This window comes from Podarcis raffonei, chromosome 8 (genome assembly GCF_027172205.1).
Source record: "Podarcis raffonei isolate rPodRaf1 chromosome 8, rPodRaf1.pri, whole genome shotgun sequence".
NCBI lineage: Eukaryota > Metazoa > Chordata > Lepidosauria > Squamata > Lacertidae > Podarcis > Podarcis raffonei.
Window position 1 is genome coordinate 39577330 of NC_070609.1, and position 24582 is coordinate 39601911.

Consider the following 24582-nt stretch of genomic DNA (forward strand, 5'->3'; position numbering starts at 1 on the left):
ACCATCCACTGAAGCTGAAGCTGGAAACAATTCAGGACAGACAATAGTTAACACAGCACATGGTTGTGATGGCCAACAACTTGGGATGGCTTTAGAAAAGGATTAGATGAATTGATGGAGGGTGGAGAATGGCTATTTGGCAGGATGTCTACATACTACCTCCAGGGTCAGAGGCAGGAGGCCTCTCCATGCCATTAGCTGGAAATCACCGTTGGGAAGAGTGCTGTTGTACTCTGGCCTTGCTTGCGAGCTTCCCACAGGCGTCTGGTTGGCCACTGTGAGAACAGGGTGCTGGACTAGGCGAGCCACTGGCCTGATCCAGCAGGACCCTCGTTATGTTCGTAAGAATGGGCTCTGAAAACTAGGTAAATACGTTCCTCCTAAATTACACTCTCTCTTGTCCTCAAATTTAGACAGAGGAGTGGGAAAGGGAGTAAAGGTCACCCTTTGACTCTCCTCGTTTTAAAAGTAAAACAGTAAAATGTTAAAGAGCTCATCAGACTCATTGGACTCAGAAGAGGCAACAAGGCAAACAAAACATTCTTTATGAGGAGATCAACACAGAAACGCATCCTTCATTTATCTACCAACGCTGAAGGAGCTGATTCTTCTCCATCTGAAAAACAAACCGGGCACCACCCAAAAAAATAAAAATAAAACAGAGCATGATCTTCCTTTTCTGCTGAGAGGCAGCACATGTCACATCGTCCTATCACATAGAGAAGCTCCGTGCCAGCCACAGTTGGGCACCAAGTCTGCTTCAGCACACAAAGGAGTCACTTGCTCATAGCTATCATACGGAACTGCAAAGTGGCATGGGCAATTTAAAACAAAATTAAATGAACCAGTGCTTTATTATCTAACTGAGATATATATCAATAACTGTCCTGCTTTGTCACTTTTTATCTATCAGCATCACTCCTCACTATCTTGCTTGAGTTGCCATCATCCCTGAGCTAGAGGTGAACTATATAGGATGGCTCTCCCCCAAATCCAGTGAGGACTGAGCAGACACAGTTGCCATGGAATGTTAAGTGTCAGCTGAAAATGAAATATAGAATGGGGGGGGGGGGATCTGTATATTTCAGTTTTTCCCCAGTCTTAAGTTTAGTTCCCCATATTTGCATATAAGTCTGCAGATTTTTTTCTAACAAGTCCTTATGAAAATTCATTTGGTATTGATGCGAATGTCTCCTAATATATGCATTTTTGTGTGCATTTTTGCCTAATCTGCCCCATTTTTTGCAAAGCAATTTCCTGTAATATAATGCATTTTGTATGTGTGGTTTAGTGTGTGTTTTTAAAATGAATATATGCATTTTTGTAAAGGTTACACGGCACCACAAATTTCAGAGGAATGTGAATGTCAAAGGATGGCTGTTTCAGTTTGAATATTTTCCTCCTCTTGAATGTCCAAATTAGGTAGGTTCACTTTTAAATGAGAACTAAATTGAATTTCTCCTCTATCCCTAGTATGTGTTTGTAAAGTCCTGCTTCAGTTCCCTGCAGTTTATGGTATCATGGAGGAAGGCATGGCTGACTGGCTGAAAACCTGAAAAGGAGCACTCCTGTTTGGGATTGTGGTGATGGAACATTTTATTGCATGCCTCAGTGGTTAGTCCCGCCATCATTTGTGTGCATTGAATTCCACTGCCTTTCTTGTTCCAGAAACAACATCTTTCCTTCCTTTCTTCCCTTGTTGTTTCCTCACTAGACTTGTGGCTGCTCTCTGTTCTTTCCATAGTCACTGGTAGCCTTGGGCAGGGAGTCATTGCTGCCTTGGATTTTTCTGCGCCTTCTGTTTAATTGAATTTTCTTCCATATCTCCATAAGTGATTTTCCTCCCAGGCCTTTCCCTTCCTTCCTTCTCCGTTCATCCATGCATCATTCAGATGTTTCTAGCGAGCACCAGCTGCAGACATTAAGATTTCTTGAGCATCTTCTACATTTAGAAAACCACCAAGCAACTCAACCACACCAGCGATTGCTCCATGAGGCTTGAAGACTGATGCTTGGGAACGTTTTTTTCCTCCCTTTGTAACAAAAACCTCCCTTGCAACAAAATGTGGAGGACTAGTTACCTTCTACAGAAAAATGTGACTCTACTACAGACTAAGGATAGAGAAATTCAATTTGGTTCGCATTTCAAGGCAAATCTATCACACTTTTCAAAACCGTGTAAAAACAGAAACACAGCCATGCTTTAAAATTTGCACTTACCTGAAATTTGCTACACAGTTTTCCAACCAAAGAATGTTTGCATAAATGCATATATTAGGGGAACGTCTGCATAAAAATGACTATATTAGCGAAAGTATACAGAAATCCATTATATCAGGAAAAAATGCTTGCACATTACATTATTCAAAACCGCACACTAAAATCTGTTTATTGAGAAAGGAGTACTAAAATGCTGAAGAATTGCAAAACACACAAAATCAAAACTCAGAAGGAAATAATTAACATTGAACAAAATTTTGCTTGAGAGAACAGTTTTGAATTAGTTATGGTCCAGGTGAGATGTCCATTTGAGAAAATAGATTGTTAATGGGCCAAAGGGGAAAAAATAAGGTTAGATTGGGTTAAGATAAATTATAGGAGAAAAACTGAGAAAGATGGAAAGGATTTGCTGAAATAGCTAACTGAACTAGAATACAAAAAAGGGAGGTGTGAGGAGGTCGTTGAAACAAGTAAATGAAAGACAAGATATGGAAATATTGGATGTGTTTTTAATTGTTTCTGTTTTTGCTTTTGTTTTGTTAAGATAAGTAGTGTTTTGTTTTTTCTTGTATTGTATTGTATTGTTTTGCTTTGTTTAACTCTTTTTCTTCTTTTTGTAATCTTTAAACTCTTAATAAATATTACTTTTAAAAAAAAAGAGATGTCCATTTGAGATCTCACTCATCAGATCTTCAGAGATCCCACTACCAACCTTAATAAGGACAATCATTTCAAGTTCCTGGGCCCACAGTGGACTTATCCAGCTTAGCCATACTCAAGAGTAGACCTACTGAACTCAATGGTGTTAAGTTATTCAATGGTTGCTTTGAGTATGACTTAGCCAAATGCAACCCACAGTTGTTTTCAGGGCGAACGTTTAAGAATTCACCTTTCCTATCTTGACTCTGTTACCATGTTCCTGATCCATTTCAGACAAGTCATCATAATAAAGAATGCTGTCAGCTCCTGCATCTGATAAAACCCAAGAGGCTGAGGAGGAGGGTATTTTTGTACTTGAATGAAAGACAGCCATGGTACCAGGCATTAATTATTCAGTGGGTCTTTCCTATCAGATTAATATCTTTTCCTTCCTGTCTTCTGAAACTGTGATAGTAACTCCTGGGGCCAGATTCACACATGCAAGCCATCAGCTTTATCCTATCTGATTGCTACTGATTACAGGTAAGGGATCAAGATTTTTAAAAAAATGTAGTATGTGAACATGTTGCTGTGATTTCCACAATCATGGCAACACCATTTTGGAACAGCTGCAGACCACAGAAGATACTCATGTGGCAGAGGATTCTGTGGAATTCCCTCTTGGCTGAGACAGGGTTTTATCAAGCACCTGTAGTTCAACAGGGAGGGAGCCTATTTATTCCAGCAGGCCTTTTAAGGATGTTTGCCATTTTTACGATTCATTTTATCCTCTATATGCCTTTTGCCATTTTTATAAACACCATTTGGAAACTTTCAGTGATTACGCCATATATAAACAGCTGAAATAAAATAACTAATGAATACAGTGGTACCCTGGTTCTCAAACGCCTTGGTTCTCAAATGCCGAAAACCTGGAAGTAAGTGTTCTGGTTTTCGAACGTTTTTTGGAAGCCGAACATCTGATGCGGTTGTTGGCTATTGTTTCCAGGGTGCCTGCACCAATCAGAAGCTGCACCTTGGTTTTCGAACATTTCAGAAGTCAAACGGACTTCCAGAATAGATTAAGTTTGGCGCTTTTGGTTTTGCTATTTATTTCGCATTTTTGTTTTTTGAGGCTTTTTCGGTTAATTTGTTTTTGTGACTGTGTGGAACCTAGTTCAGCTACTGATTGATTGATTGATTGATTGTGTGACTGCGGAAATGGATAAAAGCCCCCCATCCAAACAATGACTTTCATCAATGCAGGTAAGAAAAAAAAATTAATTTTAATTTTTATCATCCACAATGCTGACTTATTTATTTTATAGTACTGTACATTGATTATTGCTTTCATTTTATGGATCAATGGTCTTGTTAGATAGTAAAATTCATTGCTCTTTTAGGGGTTGTTTTTAAAAGTCTGGAAGGGATTAATCCATTTTGCATTACTTTCTATGGGAAAGTGCACCTTGGTTTTGGAACGCTTTGGTTTTGGAACTGACTTCCGGAACGGATGAACCAAGGTACCACTGGAATCATGAAAATAAATTTCTGAGATTTATAAAATCACAAATGGTATAAAGAAAACATACAATGGCAGGGGATACCCACTATTTCAAAGCACAAACATTGGGTATCCTCCCCAGAAATGGATGCACAGTCAATTTAATATAAACAATGTTTGTTTTCAAAAAGGATGACCTATGGAATGCATTGTGGCAGCTAGCATAAGTTATTTACCTTTTAAAGGAGGGGGGAATTACACAGGTGCAGAGAGAGAGCTACATACAGAGCAAGACCCCACTGGTCCATGTATTGTCTTTACATTGACTGACAGCTGCTCTCTGGGACTTCCAGCAGGGTTTTCTCCCAGGCCTACCTGGGGATGCTTGAGATTGAATTTGGGACCTTCCACTCACAAACTGGATGCCCTGCCATGGCACTGAGCTGCAGGTAGAGCTCTAGCAACTGCATACGATGATGCACTAATGGCGACCCTTCTGAGAGACTGAATTCCTTTCTTCACTAGAAATGAGGTGGTGCAGAAGAGGGCTTCTACAACCATCGCACCCTACTTGCAAATTTCCTGAAAGTTTCTGGTTCCCGGTTGCAGTGGAACTGGGTGCCATGCCAGATGGACCGATTCAGCACGGCAACTCTCCTATCCTTCGTGAAAACCTGGCCAATCGCCTCCCTTTTCATTGGATCAAAACCCACTCCTGCCCCCTAAACAATAAACAATATGTCCATGGCTGCTTGGGTAAGGAATAAATGGATGTCTGGATCTTCCAGCTAATCCCTGTACAACAAGCCATTTGTTCTTGCATCTAATAAACTCTATCTGATAAATATCAATGAGCGGCTGACGTGCCTCCGGGGTAACTAAGGAAACGCTTTGTGCTGTTCTCTTTCTCTCGCCTGCAAGGTAACCAAGCGCACACACGAGTAACTCTGCTGTCCTCACCTACAGAGGAAGTGAAGGAAGGTGTGGGCTTCCCCTTATCGCTCTTCACATCCAGGCAAATGTCCCCCCCTTGGCCTCTCCTTAGCCTCATTAAATGCTCCGTAATTCTGATTTGCTGCCTCTTCAACACTTGCTGTTCACAACTCTCAAAAACAAGGTGTTCACTATGCCATGCATTCAGACCTGGGAAATATTGTGTTCATTTTCCTGATTATAAGGCTAGTGTTTGTGTCCCACTTTCTAATGTTCCTTTCACACTGCAGTACAGTGGTACCTCAGGTTACATACACTTCAGGTTACAGACTCCGCTAACCCAGAAATAGTGCTTCAGGTTAAGAACTTTGCTTCAGGATGAGAACAGAAATTGTGCTCCGGCAGCGCAGCAGCTGCAGCAGCAGGAGGCCTCATTAGCTAAAGTGGTGCTTCAGGTTAAGAACAGTTTCAGGTTAAGAACAGACCTCTGGAACGAATTAAGTACTTAACCTGAGGTACCACTGTACCTGTTTTGGTATGGAACTGTGGCTGTTTGAATACTATACCAACATGTTATGCTGAATTTCATTCACATGGGCCTGTGGCATGATATGAGCACCACTGGACAAGATCGCTCCTGCGTCACCCTAGCCACACACGTGTGCTTTGGTTTCTCCATGAAACAGCAGGAAAGAACCATATGCCAGTATACTGCCCCAAATTCTGTCACTTGACTCCTGTGATTTTCCAGACCGCACATATGCTATATTCTGATAAATTTCCAGAAGCGGATGTTACATTGTGTAAAAGCTCAGATGTCATTATTTAAAATTAGCAGCCAAGGGAATTTGGGCGAAATGAAATAAACTGCTTTGTGAATTCAGCCAAAGAGGTTCCCCCACAGCAGGTGAACTACAGTGGAAATAGTACCCCCAAGGCAGAAAGTCCAACACCTTCTGGTTCAAAATGAAGGCAACGGGGGACATGCCCTCATTCCCCAGGCAGAAGACATTTTCAAGGATCATCAACTTGACTTCCCATTTCAATCCAAATACATTATAAATGCAGACACTTAGCAGAATCAGGATTCCCATTTAAAAACTGGCCATGCAGCAACCACCTTGAAAATCACCAAGTTGATACAGTACTTTGGCTTTTTCTGCTGAGCTGTAAAACAGGAGGCTATAAATTCACCCCCTAGCTAAATTACGGAGAAACAAGGATATGCACCCAGAAGACTTCTGCTTTGTTAAGTCAAAAGATTCTCATTAGAGAAGAAGGATTTCTCAAGTCAGGTCTAGTAATCAATCAGAACACGGCAGCAATAAAATGCGAGATGACTTTTTGGAACGATCACCTTCCACTGCTGCAGCTTCCTCTGCCCAGAAGTTTTGCACAGATCCTGATGCACAAACATTGTTCAACATATTTATCAGCGTGGATTCATATATCTTAACAGAGGGGTAAGTATTGTAACCTGTCCTCTGCCAATTACATGGGCTCATAGGAAGCTGTGTTACGCAAAGTATGACCATTGATCTACCTAGCTCAAGGTGGCGCTGTGGTCTAAACCACTGAGCCTGGGGCTTGCCGATCAGAAGGTCGGCAGTTCGAATCTCAGTGACGGGGTGAGCTCCCATTGCTTGGTCCCAGCTCCTGCCAACCTAGCAGATCGAAAGCACGTCAAAGTGCAAGCAGATACAGTAAATAGGTACCGCTCCGGCGGGAAGGTAAATGGTGTTTCCATGCGCTGCTCTGGTTTTGCCAGAAGCGGCTTAGACATGCTGGCCACATGGCCTGGAAAAACTGTCTGCGGACAAACATCGGCTCCCTCGGCCAGTAAAGCGAGATGAGTGCCGCAACCCCAGAGTCGTTTGCGACTGGACTTAACTGTCAGGGGTCCTTTACCTTTTTTTACTTATCAAACAAATTTACAGACCAGTTCATGGGGTGTACATCAAAGTGGTGTGCAGGGTATTATCTATAAGAGAAGGAGCCTGTCTGGACTGCCGGCCATTTGGCTTGCAATTTCAGCCACTTGCCCCACACCTGATGTCATATTGGGCATCAGATGTGGGGCAGATAAGCCTGTGGCTGACCCAAAATAGGGTTTTTGGGACCTGTGGATCACCTAATCCCATGTAAAACCCCACCAATTAGCCGATTCACACACTAAGTCAGTTGCACTAAGCTTCAGAAGACCCAGAATTCTATGTGGTGGCAACTGGAACCTGTTAGGTCTGCCATTTTTAACTTTGCTGTTTTCATCACAATAAGACTTATATAGTATATATTGAGGAAAGTGTCTCATTGCACATGTACAGAGTGCCATTGCCTTCTCAGTAAAACAACAACAGCAACATCCATTATTCTTTCCACCTCTATAGACAGGGAAAGCGCTTCCATGTAAGAGTGCCCAAGAATGATTCTCAGACAAGACTGAGCCCAAGCCTTTTGTGCAGAAATTCAGCCATACCTCATGACCTCAGTTTTTAGATTTATGTGTTGTTTACACATGTTGCCCACAAACTAAAAACACACAAAAAAACTTCCAAAATGTGTGGAAAACTTGCTTCTGAGTGCATGCAGTTCTTTTTTGCAATCCAAATTTCTTAAAACAGTTTCAAACAGTTCTAAGGAATATATTATATATTTAACAGTATACGCTGCCTTTTCACTTAAAGAAGCCTCAGCACTGCTAACAAATATATTTTATTATGCAATAAAATACATAATCAAATACCTCCATTAAAAACTACAAAAACAGAAGCAGCAGATTAATAGTGCAGCTGAAAGCAACTTGTTAAAAGAAAACACACTGACTTAAGATATTGTTAAAAGAATGAGAGGACAGGGCAGTCTTTGCCTAGCACCTAACTGGTATCAACGATGCACCAGGCAAATATGTCTAGGAGGAGCATTTGATGGTTTCAGCACAACAGAAGAAGAACATGCAGCTTTATGATTGCATAATAGTTTGCCAACTATTAATGTCTATTCAGAAGCAGCCCCAACTGAACATAAAGGGACTTAACCCCAGGGACATGTGTATAGGACTGCAGCATGCAGAGGAAAATGCTGTAAAGCTGGCTAGCCATGGTGTATGAAGTTGCAAGTGTGGCAAGCAAAAAATAAACACAATTGCACTCCAAGTCTTCCTAAGGCACACAAGACCTCCCCAAGCCATGAATACATATTTAGAAAGAACTCGTATCTCAGATAAGTTTGCCTACAACTGCAAACTGAATTAAAATTCTCCTCCATTTCTAGTTGCATCTCATGCTGGGTTGCAGCATCAGGATGATGACCTTGGCTGGAGAGTGGGGTCCTTGCCGCAAACTCAAGATATACCTGGACCATTAAAATGCCCATTTTTCCAGCATATTAACTCCCCTATTTATCCCCTCTTTATTTATTTGAGTTGTTGCCTTTCAAAACAAAATCTTCCAAGGACTGCTTACATTTCAAATGAATTAAAATTAATTAATCAATCTACAATACAATTTATCCTTCCAATAGCAATGGTAAAAAGCATTACAAATCCTTCCACACTATGAAGCTGGACATTCCAATATGAGATTTAAGAACAGAGGTAACTACCCATCAACTCCCCCTCGCTACTTTTAAAAAGAAACATTTTATAGTCTCTTCTGCCATGTTTTCGGGTAATGCCAGTGCTTTTTTTCTGGGGCTACACAGGGGTACGCATACCCCTAAACATTTTGTGAACCTTTGTACTTTTCTCCATTTACTGTATTTATTTTCCCCAATTTGAACTATAAAATGGTGATTTTTTTGAGTCAAAAGGAGAGTACCCCAAACATTTTTTTAGAAAAAAAAGCACTGAGTAATGCAATTCCTCTGTTTTGGAGAGGTATGGGTCTGTAGCATAGTATTCCTAAACAGTCAGTGATTCCATGGCATAGTATTCTTAAGTGGATTGATCTGCCCTCATCACCGAGCCCTTGCAGCCTCTGCTGTCCACATATTGAGAAGAGCTACAGTTCCTTGCATCCCCCTCCCAAGACACATAGGCCACTTTCACACCATACATTAAAGCACATTTTAAACCAGGGTTTCCCAAACTTGGGTTTCCAGCTGTTTTGGACTACAACTCCCATCATCCCTAGCTAGCAGGAGCAGAGGTCAGGGATGATGGGAAGAGTAGTCCAAAAACAGCTGGGAACCCAAGTTTGGGAAACCCAATTTTAAACAGTTGTGGCTTCCCCCAACGAATTTTGGGAATCGTAGTTTGCTAAAGGTGCAGGCTCTTGACCAAAGACCCCTATTCCTCTCACAGAGCTACAAATCCCAAAGTTCCCCAAGAAGAGGGGTTGATTCTGAAACTATTGTAGCTATGGAAGGGGACTAGAAGTCTCCTAACAATTCTCAGCACCTTTAACAGACTGCTGTTCCCAGAATTCTTTAGGGCAGCCCTGACTGTTTAAAGCAATATGATATATGGCGTGAATGAGGGCCTAGAAACAAGTTCCTTCTTCAGATGGCCTTAGACAGCATATTCAACAGAAGCAGTTATTTTCCTTCCACCAGATTATTTATCATCATCATCATCAACGACTCCCAGCTTTTCTCCCTCACATACACTCTTCCCGTTCCAACAGCCCAATTCGCAATATCAAGACACTTCCTTTAGGAACAGCTTTCCAGCACAGTGGAAGAATGCACTTTGCACTGTCAATGTCCATTGGAGGCAATTGATCAATACATTGAAGGAGATGAGAAAAGTCTTATGCTTGCCATTTATTTGTGCAAACTCCTGCTCCATTCCACTCCCGCAGCACCACCTCATTTCCCCTCAATCACACTGGGCTGGGAGCAGCGGTTGACACTTGTCAAGGCTTTGAAAAGCAATGTTCAAGTGGGGGGGGGGATTGCTAGAGTATTAGAGAAAGGCTTTCCTATGTTAAATTTGTTTCAATTTGTTTTAATTAGCGACCAATTTGTAAAAAATTGAAAATCCTTTTTTTAAAATTGGCAAAAGAGAGAGAGAGAGAGAGAGAGAGAGAGAGAGAGGCCTTTCTTTGTAGTGACCCTTTGTCTCTGGAATGCCTTATCATCCAGGGTCTAGCACGCCCTTGCGTTACCAGTCTTTTGAAAGGCTCTGAAGTCCCGTCTATTTTCCTCTTGAGATGTGCTTATTGGACTGATGGAATTAATGTTGTCTCTTACTATTGCATAAGAGCAGCCCTGCTGAACCAGGCCAAAGGTCTGTCTTGTCCACCGTCCTGTTCTCAAAGTTCTCACTCATGGTCCCCAGAAACCTGCATTCCTGTGCATATTGTCCCTGACCATTTAACCATTGTGACTGAACTCTTTTTTAAAAAAACTGGCTGTTGTTTTAATGGTTATTACTGGTTTTATCCAGCTGCCTTGAGAGGGGTTTTGCCCCCCAAAGCATGTAAATATATATGTATATTTACATCAGTTTATTTGCTCACCTCAGTGTGAATGTAGAGCTATGTGATCCACAATTCGTTTTCAGCAGCATCATAAAGTAAAGGGCATTAAAGATTAAGTGGCTTATATAAGGTTTTAGTAGACAATCCCCTGGCTCTGCCTTCTCCTGAGGTCAATTTACATTATCAATCAATCAATCAATCAATCAATCAATTGCCATCCAGACATGTCTCAAGGGGGCATGTGTGGGCCCCCTTGGGAAGTGGGGTGGGATATAAATTAAATGCATATATAAATGTACAAAATGCAGCAGAACAGCTAAACCAGCAGTTTAGCTGCCATGTATGGCAAAATAAATGAATAAATGAGTCCCTTCTTTAAAAGTGATAGAGAATGGAAAAAAGAAAGGTGCCTTATATCCCAAATTAGTTCATTAGTCTGTCTAACCTTTAACCAATCTGATACCCTCCATATGTTTTGGACTATAATTCCCATCATCCCTGCCCAATGACTGTTCAAGCAAGGATTAATGGGAGTTGTAGTCCCTAATAACATGATGGAACAGACAGCTCACCTTGGTTAGAGGTCTCTCAGCAGCTGCTACATGGACACCTATCAGCGATACTGCAGTACTGAGTTCCCTGCATGAACAAGGAGTTTGACTAGATGAGCTTACAGGTCCCTTCCAACTCTACGGTCCCATCTGCCCTATATCTCTAAAGCAAAGTCACACCATTTAAAACAACTATAAAGGTAAAGGTAAAGGGACTCCTGACCATTAGGTCCAGTCGCGAACAACTCTGGGGTTGCAGCGCTCATCTTGCTTTATTGGCTGAGGGAGCCAGCGAACCAGAGCAGTGCATGGAAACGCCGTTTACCTTCCCGCTGGAGTGGTACCTATTTATCTACTTGCACTTTGATGTGCTTTTGAACTGCTAGGTTGGCAGGAGCAGGGACCGAGCAATGGGAGCTCACCCCGTCACAGGGATTCGAACCGCCGACCTTCTGATTGGCAAGCCCTAGGCTCTGTGGTTTAACCCACAGCGCCACCCATAACTTCCTGCAAAGAACCATGGGGACTGCAGTCTGTTAAGGGTACTGAGTGTTTTTAGGAGACCATAGGAGCCAACTCCTAGGGGCCAAGGGGGCTTTGCCCCCACATAAAACATTTGAGGGGGCCAGCCCTGTCCCCAGTTGATGGGCACGTTGTGTGTGCAACGTGTCATATTATCAACTATGCAGGGTGTGGCTTACCTGGGGCCCCACATCATTTTATTCAAGTTGGCACTCTGGTAGGAGACCCCTATTTCCCTCACAGTGCTACATTTCCCAGAGTTCCCTGAGAAGAGGAATTGACTGCTACACCACTCTGAGGCTTGTAGCTCTGTGAGGGGAATAGGGGTCTCCTACGTGCGCTGCTCTGGTTCGCCAGAAGCGGCTTAGTCATGCTGGCCACATGACCCGGAAGCTGTACGCCGGCTCCCTCGGCCAATAAAGCGAGATGAGCGCTGCAACCCCAGAGTCGGTCACGACTGGACCTAATGGTCAGGGGTCCCTTTACCTTTTAACAACTCTCAGCACCCTAGACATATTAAACTTCCCAGGATTATTTTGAGAGGGGCAGTAAACCATGACTGTTTAAAGTGGCATGATACTGCTTTAAATATACAGTGCAAATAGGGCCTATCATTCTATGTTCCCTCCTGCTCTGATTTTAGCAGTATTTTGCTCTTGTAGTGCTCTCTTAGAGACCTACAGCCTCTCCAAGCAATGCCACAAACAAATCCTGATGGTGGAAACATGCATGCAGAATAACTTTACATGCCTTTGTAATCTTGCAGATAACACCCAAGACCTATTTTCAGCCTCTGCGAATGGCCTGTGAGGAATGCACTTTCTGATGCAAACACAGCACAGACTAATGAGGAGACAAGCTGTATTATTTGTAGCAGTGCTACACCACCTCAGAGCCTCAGCTGCCGCTGCTATTGCTTGCAGCAGTCTGTTTGACTGGATATATGAAATCCATTGAGAAAATATAAGGGAGCGTGCAAGCGTACAGAGAAATCCCAACTGTGTGCTACTGAGAAAGGCAGAAGCCAAAATGAGTCACTAAAGACTGCGAAACATATCCCCTGTTTGACCATCCACTTATTTAAGAGTTGGTGTGGTGGACTGGTTAGAGGAGTGACCAACTCTCAATGGCCAATTGGGAGGGTGAAATGGGGGTGGTAAGAGACGTATAGACCAGACTAAGCTAATGTTTGTCCTTCCAGATGTTGCTGGACTGCAACCCCCATCATCCCTGACCATGCTGGCTGGGACTGAGTTGGAGTCCCTCAACATCTGGAGGGACTTGGATGAAAGGTGAGATATAAATGTATATGGTCAGGAGCTGCAGATTTATCTAGATCAGGGTTTCCCAAACTTGGGTCTCCAGCTGTTTTTGGACTACAATTTCCATGATCCCTGACCACTGCTCCTGCTAGCTAGGGATGATGGGAGTTGTAGTCCCAAAACAGCTAGAGACCCGAGTTTGGGAAACCCTGGTCTTGATGAACCTTCCCTAACCAGGAAGGCGATCTAGACTACAGCACCCATCATCCTTAAACTGGCTGTCTGGAACTACTAAGAGTTGGAGTTCAAAACATCTTGAGGGCACCAGGTTAGGGAAGGCTGATCTAGATCTAGATACACACATATTGAGGTATACTGAAAAGAAACAAAGATCCAAAAATTAATGGACTGAAGTTAGCCATGTTTCTTAAATTCTGTGGTTCTATCAAAGTCAAACTTAGTTGGCTACAACCCCACAAGGTGTGAACTAGGCCACACAACAGATGATGTTGCCAGTTTGTGGCCAGTACCACTTTAGTTAGCAGGTGGGGCTTATGTAATTGAACACTCCTCCATTTAAAAACAAAACAAAACCAGCAACCCGTGTCAGGGAGAAAATGAAGTTAGAAGTTAGTTTCTAACATAGAGGCAATGAATGTGGCATGGGGGGGGGCAATGTGAACCCCCTCTTCCAGACTTGCACAGTGAAGTGATTCAGGTTAACTGCTTTGTCTACTTTTTGCAGAAGGTAGGTATCACAGACAAAATTCTAGAACGAGAACTTCCAACTATCTATTCTCCATCTTGGCAGCAAGAATCCTACAGAAAGATACCTAACCACATGGAAGGTGACACTGTCAAATTGGTTAATCCATTCTTGTTCTGCAACCAATTCCTTTTAAGCTGATCTTGCCTTATATAACAAATTATGTCTATTAGATGCAATCTGTGCATTTCTACCAGCAATATATGTGTGTGTTTGAGTTTGAGTGTGTGTGCGAGAGATAAACCATCTCCCTGGAATTCAGCTGAAATGTTTCCTATCCCCTCTCCAGTCCTACTGTTTGAATTAAGTGATAGGCCATTCCATATATTAAGGCACATTTAAAGAATGCTGGTTCTCTAGAATTCCTGAAAGGATAATAAGTGCAAATGCCTTCCCTTCCTCTAAGACATCAACTCCAAATAATCAACAGATCCGTGGGACCAGGTGGGGGCCCAAAATAACAAATGACAAAAACAAGCAAGTCTCCAAATCTTCCAACAGGAATAAATTTAGGAAGCTGCCTTGTACAGCTCAGGACATGGTCTTGGTTCCTGCAGTATTTTACCAATTATCCATTTGTACTGCATTCTGTTGTGCTTTATTATGGTGTGAACTCTTCCATAAATGAAAAGCAATATAAAGATCTTAATAATAATAAAAGTTGCTTTTTTATACCTCATAATAACAATGGCAATGACATACAGACTATGCAGTGCCTCCTCCTTATTTTTGTTTTAAAGAAAGTGGGTGTATAGAAATAAAAAAAGGAAGGTCTGTAGCTCAGTAGCAGACCGCACACTTGGCAGGCGGGCTAAATTAGTTCCACTGAAATCAGTGGAAGAAGTTCCTTTATGATTAAAGTCAGCCATCCCCAAACTTGTGCCCGCCATATGTTTGGACTAATCAGATGTCAAAGAGATAAACAACTACCTGACATTTAGAAGACATCTGAAGGAAGTTTTTAATGTGTGACATTTAATGTATTTTTGATCTTTGTTGGAAGCCACCTAGAGTGGCTGGGGAGGTCCAGCCAGATGGGTGGGGTACAAATAATAAATTATTATTATTATTATTATTATTATTAGACTGCAATTATTATCCGACCCAGCCAGCAGGGCTGCTGAGAGCTGCATCTGGAGGGCACCCGGTTTTTGAAGGCTGGGGTGGAATGTGAGAAGATCAAATACCAATAAATAAATGCATGATAATCCCAGATTTCTTCCTTTTCTTTTTTTAGAACATAAAAGCCTGCTGGATCAGGCAAAAGGCCCATCTAGTCCAGCACTCTGTTCTCAAAGTGGCCAGAAGCAGTGATTCCCAGCATCTGGTATTCAGAAGTATACCACCTCCAACAGTGGAGGAAGAACACAACCATTGTGTGTTCTGCCTCCACTGAGAAGCTTCTCCTCCATGAATTTGTCTAGCCCTCCTTTAAAGTCACCCATGTCAGTGGCCATCACTACAACTATGCAAAGTGCCGACTTTTACTTTAAATTTTATTTTAGTACAACCCACAAAGTCCCCAAGCTAGGATAGCTCAGAGCATGAGACTCTTAATCTCAGGGTTGTGGGTTTGAGCCCAATGTTGGGCAAAGGATTCCTGCATTGCAGGGGGATGGAGAGTGGGCTAGGGGAACCTCGTGGTCCCTTCCAAACCATACGATTCTATGATTCAAACCATCTGGAGAGCTCAAGCATCTGGGAGGCTGGCTTAAGTCGTGAGTAATTTGTCCCATTGATTCCACAGTTCAGCTGCCTTTGACTGCTGCATCCAACTCACCTGTTTCTCACCACACAAACCTTACAATACATGTGGCTCTCCATGTATTGCTGGACTGCAACTCCCATAATCCCAGACCATTGGCCATGATGGCTGGAGCTGATGGCCTCCGCCCATGCTTAGCAATTCCTTATTCGCACAGCCACTGCTGATGTCTGGCTGTTTACCTAAAACACTGGAAGTTCAAAGACATCTACCCACCCTCATTAATCCCATGAGAAGGTCGGGTTCTGATTTGGATTCTACCACAGACACAGAAGTCCCTGAGCTCACCCACTAGGCATCTCTCAGACCTCTGTCTGCAAAAAGAAGAGAAAAGTGATCCACCTCACAGGGGTGTTGTGAGGATAAACAGATATAAGATAATGTATTTGAACTATGAATTATTTGTGTTGTGGAGCACAATCCATTGCACAGATGTAAGATGCCTTTAATTCAACGGGGCTTCCTGCCAGCTGCACGCATAAGGAAGGAAAGGCATTGTAAAAACTGTTCATAATGGCAACGTTCAAATTGTCTGGGTTCTAAATTCCTTCCCCAGCACTAAGGGCAGCTCAGAATATATACTGTTAGAAGCAGCTTTATCCTCTAGTCTAGGCCAGGATCTTTCAGAGCAAAGATTTCTAGTCAGGAGGAGGACCGGACTGCAATTCCAGTCAGAAGAATCACAGTTAAATGCAAATTATACATGTGTTCAAATCATGGTTATCCAGTATCCGAACTGGGCCGAACCTTGCCGACGCATTTTTTTCTTCTTCAACCGAACGCTTCCGAAGACAAGACAAGCGCTGCGCCCGACAATAGCCGAGACAAGCCGAGTCTTGCCGATCTCCCAAGAGCCTATTCGAGTCTCTTCTGGGCGCTGTCCACCACTTGCACAGCCTGAAACCTTTACCTGCCACCCCAGGCACAAGCGAGGGGATAATAGAGCCAAGGGGTGGGGGAACACACAGCGCTCGCTGTAGGGGTGTGTGTGTATGAGAGAAGGAGAGTGAGAGAGCGAGGAAGCGCGCAGCTTTGCAAACGAGTGTGCATTTCTCCCTCTCTCTCGCTTAGCAACACGCAAGCCGCCTAAAGGGCGGGGAAGGCTCTTGCAGTCAGCAACAGCAAACCTCGCTCTCCTTTTCTTGCAAGGCAAACGCCTTGCAAACGGCAACTGGGAACCCAAAGCATTGCATTGCAATGCAATGCTGGGATTCCTTCCCCACGACCACCTTTTGGCTTCTTTTCGTTCTCTAAAATGGGAACACCCTATCCCATCGTCCATACTCCCCAACCGATGTCCTCCTTCCCAAAGGAACACCATTCGTCCACCTCCCGAAGCAAGATGCAACTAGATGCAGCGACTTGTTCGTTGCACGGGCACCCTCACTCGCTCGGCCTGGGTGCGAGATGGGGCCACACAACACCTGTGCCCAGCCAGCTGCCCAAACACAGCCTTTCTTCCTCGCACACACCTCATGGGATTTTCAAATCAATATCATAGATCGTTAAGCAGGATCGGCCGCTGCGGAGCAGAGAAGGAAGTTGACCGGAATAGCTCCTATGGAGCCCCGTTAAGCTGTTGGGGACGAAATTAAGCAGGGTTTGGGTGTCGTGCGTAAAACGAGAGAGGACGGAGCTGCATCCTTCGTTAGCTGGCTGCTGATTTATTCCCTCCCATATCCCAGCTTAATTTGCAGTTGCAAGCCAAATTTTGCCATAATTAATTAAATGGTGGGGTGGGTGTTTTAGAGGCTCAAATCTAGAAAGGAGAAGAAGGGAGGGGGGGAAGAGGATGATAAGCGTCAGCGAGGCTTGCTTTAAATCTGCCTAATGAGCAGATTTCCACCACCCGATAGAAAGAGAGAAATGAAGCAGAGATAGGTGATCCTGCCTAAGCAGCCCATGTCCGGAGATCAAATGAGGGAGGAGATCAGGAGGGAGCTCAGAGAAGGAGATAAGATCCCGACATTAAGCTTCATTGACAGTGTGATGTTTAATGGCTGCGCCTGGTTGGACGATCTCGGCCAGGCACATCTTTCCCAGGACCCTCCCGGCCCCTCCCTGCTCCCTCCTCCTTTCTTTGGGGTGGCGAAGGAGGGAGAGCAGCAGAGCAACCACACTTCAGCACCAAAGCTATAGAACAGCGGACACCTGGAGCTTCCCTGGTTAGCATAAAAAGGAGAGAGGGTGGGGCGGGGTGGGGCTGGATGCCCACCCCCCCTCTTGCCCATCCGTCTTCCCAGCCTTCTCAATCCCTGCTCCAGATGTTGGCCTCCCCGCAAGAGGGCCCCTCCAAGGCAGCCAGCAAGAAGCAATCCCCAAGCAGAGCTTCCCACTTCAAACATGGCGGACGCCCATTCATACAACCAAAAAGAGCTGTTCGCCTTTTCCCTCCCCGTTGGTCTCTCTCTCCCCCCACCCAAGCCCACCCCGCCTTGCCAATTCCCACAACAAGAAATCGGGGGTGGTGCCTGGGTTTCTCTCCCCCTCCCTTTTGAATGGCAACATGCTAAAATCATTGGGATAGGCACAACACACACACACACACGCTAAATAAGACTGCTGTGATGATGTAAAATCCTCAAAGGGGGACTTACTTCATCTGCTTCACGATGGTGCTTTTCCCGGATTCCCCAGCCCCTGTTAGGACAAAAAGCCAAAAATAAAACCCCGATAAAGGCAAGATCTGGCGAGGGTGATAATATAAGGAGATCAAGGAGATTACATAGGAAGGAGCAGCTGCACTAATGGTTGCCACGGCGGGGGGGGCGAAGAGGAGAGATCATGTTTGTGCAATTGAGGTTTCCGTGCAAAAGGGATAATGGTAGGGTAGTTTTTAATGCAGAAGAATGGGGAGGTGGCACAGAATCATACCTGTTGGGTGGGTTGGGTGGGCTATCGAAGGTTTCCATTTGGGGAATACAATGGATTTTTTATTTTACTTTTTTTTGCACATGATGCAATGAGGCTCAGCAAAATCATGCCTAAAAGGAAAGGGCCGGCCAGTGTACGTGTGTGTGTGTGTGTGTGTGTAAGAGATGGGGAGAGGGAGGGAGATAGCGGAGGGGAGAGATGGAGCATAGTTGTACAATAGGTGGGGCAGAAGATGGAGGATGGAAAATAAATCACACCTAGTTGGTGGAAGGGAATGGGTGTCCGCCCCCCCCGCGCCGCCCTTTTAACTGGAAGGGGCAGGAGGGAGAAGATCGTATTTGTGCTCTAGAGTTGACAAGGCAGGCAGGTGGGGCGAGAATGGCAAATAAGTGTGTGTGTGTTTGTTTGTTTCGAGGGAGGGGGGAAAGCGATGGCTCTGCCCAACAAATGTGGCAAGCAGAGCTGAAATGCCAATCTAAATAGGAAGGTGGCCGGGATAGGGGCTGACACACGGGAGTGGTGGACCTGGGGGTGGGGTGGGGGGGTCTGGCTGTGTCAGAATCCTACCTGGGTGTGGAGGGAGGGAGGGGGCGCAGCTGGGCTCGAGCCCGCTTACCTAGCAAGAGCAGCTTCACATCTTTGGCCGCGCTGATGCCGTCCTCTTTGAGGTTCTTCTCGATCGCCTTGCTCCTCTCCAAGGCGGCTCTTTCTTCGGCGCTCAGTGTACATCCCATGGTGGCCGGGAAATGTGTTCTCCCGGGCTGGCGGACACTTCTCTCGGTCCCCCCAACCCCCCCTTTTTATCAGACACTCCAAGGAGGAAAAACGGGAGGGGAAACAAAAATTAAAACACAACCACCAACGCAGCAGAAAAGCAAGATAGGAAGAAGAGGGGTGGGGATGTAGATCTTTGCTTAGATGTCAAAAATAAATTAAAATGAAGCACCAGGGGGAATATAATATAGATTCTCTCTCTCTCTTTCTGGCTGGCTGCCCCCTCGCTCTTCTCCTTCTTCCTTCCCGGCTCTGCGTCTCCGTAGCCCCAGCAAATCAATGCATCCAAATGAGAGCCGAGCCTTCCGGGGGCTGGCAGGCGCTGCTGGGGGGGTGGTGGTGCGCTGGAAGGAGACGAGGGAGATCTATTGCGATGGGAGAAGGAACAGGGCGCGATGGGCTCTGGGCGCCCCCTTGCCTGGTCTGGAGCTGGGCGGCCTCTTGGGGGACGCGGCAGCGGGCGGGCGGGTGGCGAGCGCGCTGGGGCTGCTGCTGCTGCTGGCGTCGGAGCGAGAGCCGAGCCCTTTCCCCTCTGGGCGGCTGTGTCGCCGGCGGGATGCCTGCCTTCGTCGCTGGGCTGCTGCCTGGACGGCTCTCGGGGCGAGGCGCTTCCTTCCTCCTGGCGAGTCTTCCTCTCCTCCCTCCCCCGAACTTGGGGGTCTCTAATGGGCGGCGGCGGCGATGGCTGCGAGCGATCGCATCGCTCAGCCGATCCTAATGGCAAGAAATGCAGAAAGGGGCGACGCGAGCTCGCGGCAGCAGCAGCGGCAGCAGCAGCAGCCAGGCGAGGAGGAGGGAGGGAGCGGGGAGGGCGGGCGAGTGCGCCAGGGCTGAGCCGCGCCGAGGCTGCCTTCCCTTGCACAGGCGAGGCTGGGCTGGCTGACGTCGGCCGCGCCACCCGCGCATGCGCTCGCCCGGCCGAGAGGAAGCTCGGCAAGGAGGAGGAGAGCGGGCCGAGAGAGCAAGCGAGCGAGAGAACGGGCGGAGGAGCCGCTTCGATTTGCGGCGGCTGCTGCTGCCGCCGCCGCCGCCAAGGAGCCTCTCTCCCTCCCCTCCCTCCCAGTACACGGCGCTGCAGTTGTGCAGTCGAAGTGGGGAGGGCTCGGCGGAGCTTAGAGATCAGGGATGGGGAGGCTTGTTGAGTCGGAGGGCCACATTCCCTCCTGGGAAACCATTTGGGGGCCACTTGCCGGGTGTGGGCGGGGCAAGAGGCCGAAGTGGGCGGAGCAATGGGGCATGCCTTATCTTTGTGTAGGTTGCTAGTTCACACACACACACACACACACACACACACACGGGTGCCAACTTGCATAAAATGATCACATGATGTGGTGCACCCACACTTTTTGAATGGCAATGCCCAGCAACTTGGGGGGGGAGCCCCCTCAAATAAACACAGGGGCGCCAACTTGAATACAGTCATACCTCGGGTTGAAGTAGCTTCAGGTTGAGCGTTTTCAGATTGTGCTCCGCAGCAACCTGGAAGTAATGGAGCGCGTTACTTCTGGGTTTCGCCACTCGTGCATGCACAGTTGCTCAAAATGATGTCACGCGCATGTGCAGAAGCGGCGAATTGCGGCATGCGCAGACGCGGATTGCGTTCGCTTCAGGATGCGAACAGGCCTCCGGAATGGGTCCCGTTCACATCCAGAGGTACCACTGTAAAATGATCACATGATGTGGGTGCACCCACACTTTTTGAATGGCAAAGCCCAGCAACTTGGGGGGGAGCCCCCTCAAATATTTTATTGGGGGAGGGCAAAGGGACACACACACACACACACACACACACACACACACCTTCATCCAGGGGAAACAAAGGCATAAGAACATTAGACAATTCTGCTGGCTGGGTAGCTCAATTGGTTTGAACATGTTGCTGATAACACCAAGGTTGCAGGTTCGATCCCCATATGGGACAGCTGCATATTCCTGCGTTGCAGGGGGTTCGACAAGGTGATTCTCAGGGTCCCTTCCAACTGTACAGTTCTATGATTCTATAGCAATCAGGCCAATGGACCATCGAGTCCAGCATCCTATTGTCACAGTGGCCGACCAGACACTCCCCCACTGTGGTTTCCAGCAACTGTTATCCAGAAGGATAAGGCTTCCAACCGACCATGGAATACCCTTCCTCATAATTTGAATCCATTGATTTGGGCTGTACCCTCTGGAGCAGCAGAAAACAAGCTTGCTCCATCTTTCACGTGGCAGCCCTTCAGATATTTGAAGATGTCTATCACATCACCTCCCAATCTTCTGGCTGAGCACCCCAACTTCCTCTACCATTTATCATGAGGCTTGAACTTCTTGCATCCCTCCCCAGATTTATAAATAATAAGTCTTTCACCTAACCTCCCTCATAGGGTTTTTGTGAGGATACAATGGGGGAGGGAACCATGTATGTCACCTTGAGCTCCTTGGAGGAGAGATGGGATATAAGTGGAATAAACAGATAAAATGAAGAAATGAAGAAAGAAGAGGAAGCTAAGTCAAGCTGCAATAAATATTCCAGCTGAACATCAGAAGAACTTTCTGGCAGTTTGATAGTGGAACAGACTCCGACCAGAAGTGGTGGGCTCTCCTTCCTTGGAGGTTTCTAAGCAGAAGGTGGATGGTCATCTGTCATGTATGATCTAGTTGAGATTTCTGCATTGCAGGGGGTTGGACTAGATGACTCTAGGTAGGTGGTCTTTTTCACAGCCTTTTTCTCCCCCACAAATCCAAATACTGACATGTCTGAGGCATTTGAAAAACAAAAACATTTGTTTGTTTATTTGCAAATGCAGTACAGAAAAGAGAAGGAATAACACCAGCTGATATTAGCCATAAAAATATTTCATTTACCTTGAGTTTGGCCACATTCACTGCATGCATTTAAAGCACTATGATACTACTTTAAACAGTCATGGCCTCCCCCAAGAAATTCTGGGAACTGTAATTTGTTAAACGTGCTGGGAGTTGTTAGGAGACCCCGATTCTACTCCTAGAATTACAGTTTCGGGTTGCCAAGGCCAAGAGAGTTGGTGCTGAAACCACCTCTTCAACCCTATATAGGGTTGCTACTTATGCTTCACCCCCAAAAGGATCAGAGCAGAACACCAATTTTCATAAAATTTGCAGGTGCTAATGTATATGCATATGGATACAAATTAGAAATAATTACTATAATTTAAATAGAAATGCAACACATCTCACTATGAAGCCAGAGACCAGGTGACAGGTAGCCCTGCTCAGTTTGCAGCCCATTGTTGATGGGCAACTTCAAAATCTCCCCCCAACCCTCCCTTTCTATGGCCTTAAACCAGACTTGGACAATAGAGACCATTAAACCAGCATTTTCTAGGTATGGGTCTGAGCAGTTTTCCCCTTGCCCCCACTCCTTTCCCAGGAAGGTTGCTCTTTAGTGCTAAATCAGAGCAAATGTCAATCTGGAGAAAACCGGAATTGCCATTTGCTCCGCTAGGGAGCTAAAGAGCACATTCTTCTGGGGCAAAGCAGCAGGACAACAGGAAGTATGGATGAGCCTTCAAAGAGAATTAGACAAATACATGGAGAATACGGCTACTATGATGTCTATGTTGTCCCTTCACTGTTGGGGGCAGTATGCCTCAGAACACCAGTAGCTGGGGATCTCCTGGTGCTCTGGTGCTCAGGTCCGGCTTGCAGGTTTCCCATTAGGGCATCTGGTTGGCCACTGTGAGAACAGGATGCTGGATCAGATGGACTTGGACTGATCCAACAAAGCTCTTCTTATGCAGTTACACTACGTCCTTGTGCTGGTCGACCTTTGACTTTGAAAAAAACATTTTTCCTTCCACAATCATTTCACCGGAGGAACTTCTTTTCAGGTTCATGACTGCCTAGGCTCCCAAACAGTGTAGCCCCCCTTTCACCTAGATCCTTTCTGACTGTGTTGTCTTGGCAAGCTAGCCAGCCATGACTGACCCCAAATTCTTACCACTTGAGAGTGGATTGCATTAGGCTTTGGAAATGCAGTATAAGCCAACACTCCTAGTGTGTGTGTGTGAGTGTGTGTGTCTTTGAATATCAAGGCTGTGCTAAAGTGGAAATGAATAGAAATCACGCTTGGCCTTGGGAGGGGAGGGAAATAAACCAGCAAAAACAGTTTTCAAAAAAGAAAGGGTCTCCTGCAATGCTAACCACCATATTCTTGCATCATTTTTTTAATGTGGTGTGATGGAGGTAAAAAGGAGGAAGTTTAAGTTGGGCAGGGAGTAATTGAGCAGCTTATTTTCATAAGCCAGGGTGTGGAAATGGAACAAAGAGCTCAGGTGGCGAAACGCGTGCTACCCATTTAAACAATTAACTATGCAACAGACGATGAGGAATATTATTCAAGAGAAATATTTAGCTTGGCAGCCATTAATATTTCCATAGTGCTTAGTTCCTCAGCACACTTATGGCATAGTTATGCTGCTGACTTTTACACACACACACACACACACACTTAGCTGCCATGGCTTCTCCAAAAGATCATATTTTGGTGAGGGAGACTGAGAATGCTATTAAGAGATCTTTAGGACTCTCCCAGTACAGTTTAAATGACTGTTAAACCTTTTAAAGCCTGTAATGTAGGGCCACATTCACACCACACATTTAAAGCACCATGATACCATGGCTTCCCTTAAAGAACTCTGGGAACTGTTACAGGTGTGGAGAGTTGTTAGGAGACTCCTATTTCCTTCACAGTGTCCCATGTGAAAAAGAATTGATGGTTATACCATTCTGCAAATTCTAGCTCTGTGAGGAGAATAGCTATCTCCTCACAACTCTTAACCCATGTCCCTTCTGCTTCGATTTGTATTTGCATAGCCTCCCCACATGGTTGAATGTGTAGTGGCTGTAGGGCCTGGTCCGTGGGCTCCAGCTTGTGCAACACCCTTCAGCTAGACTGTTGATGGGGATAAAATATCACCATCACAAAATTCCAGTGCTCAAAAGCCTGCATTGGCTTCTCACATGCCACCAGGGCAGGTTCAACGTTCTTGCATGAATTAACAATGCCCTTAACAAGGGCTGCCTAATCCCTAATATTCCTGCCCGATCACTGAGGTCTTCAGGTGAGTTACTGCTTGGGGTCCCTCATGGCTTTGATGCATGGCTTATATCCGACAGGAGTGGGGTGTTTTTTTAGTATTGTGGGCCCAATTTTAAGGAGCTGTCTTTCAGTTAAGGTCAAACATGCTCCCTACCTGCTCAACTTCTGGCACATAATGAATACTTTTTAATATTATTACAGCAGGTACAGTGGTACCTCGGGTTAAGTACTTCATTCTTTCTGGAGGTCTGTTCTTAACCTGAAACTGTTCTTAACCTGAAGCACCACTT

General features: G+C 45.4%; 1 protein-coding gene across 3 annotated transcripts in view; it reads right to left on the reverse strand.

Annotated features, from left to right (window-relative positions):
- Nucleotides 1–19991, reverse strand: part of GNAO1 (G protein subunit alpha o1) — a 172605-nt gene extending 152614 nt beyond the window's left edge. Inside the window, exons 1-2 of one of the 3 annotated variants that reach the window (XM_053399464.1) lie at nt 19073–19975; nt 18180–18222 (exon numbers count right to left, since the gene is read on the reverse strand). In XM_053399464.1, the coding sequence (XP_053255439.1) occupies nt 18180–18222; nt 19073–19190 (161 nt within the window). In that variant the 5' untranslated portion in view covers nt 19191–19975. Of the gene's footprint in view, nt 1–18179; nt 18223–19072 lie in introns of all 3 variants that reach the window. The other 2 variants (XM_053399465.1, XM_053399463.1) reach the window with 2 other exon arrangements.
- Between the last annotated feature and the right edge of the window lie 4591 nt (nt 19992–24582).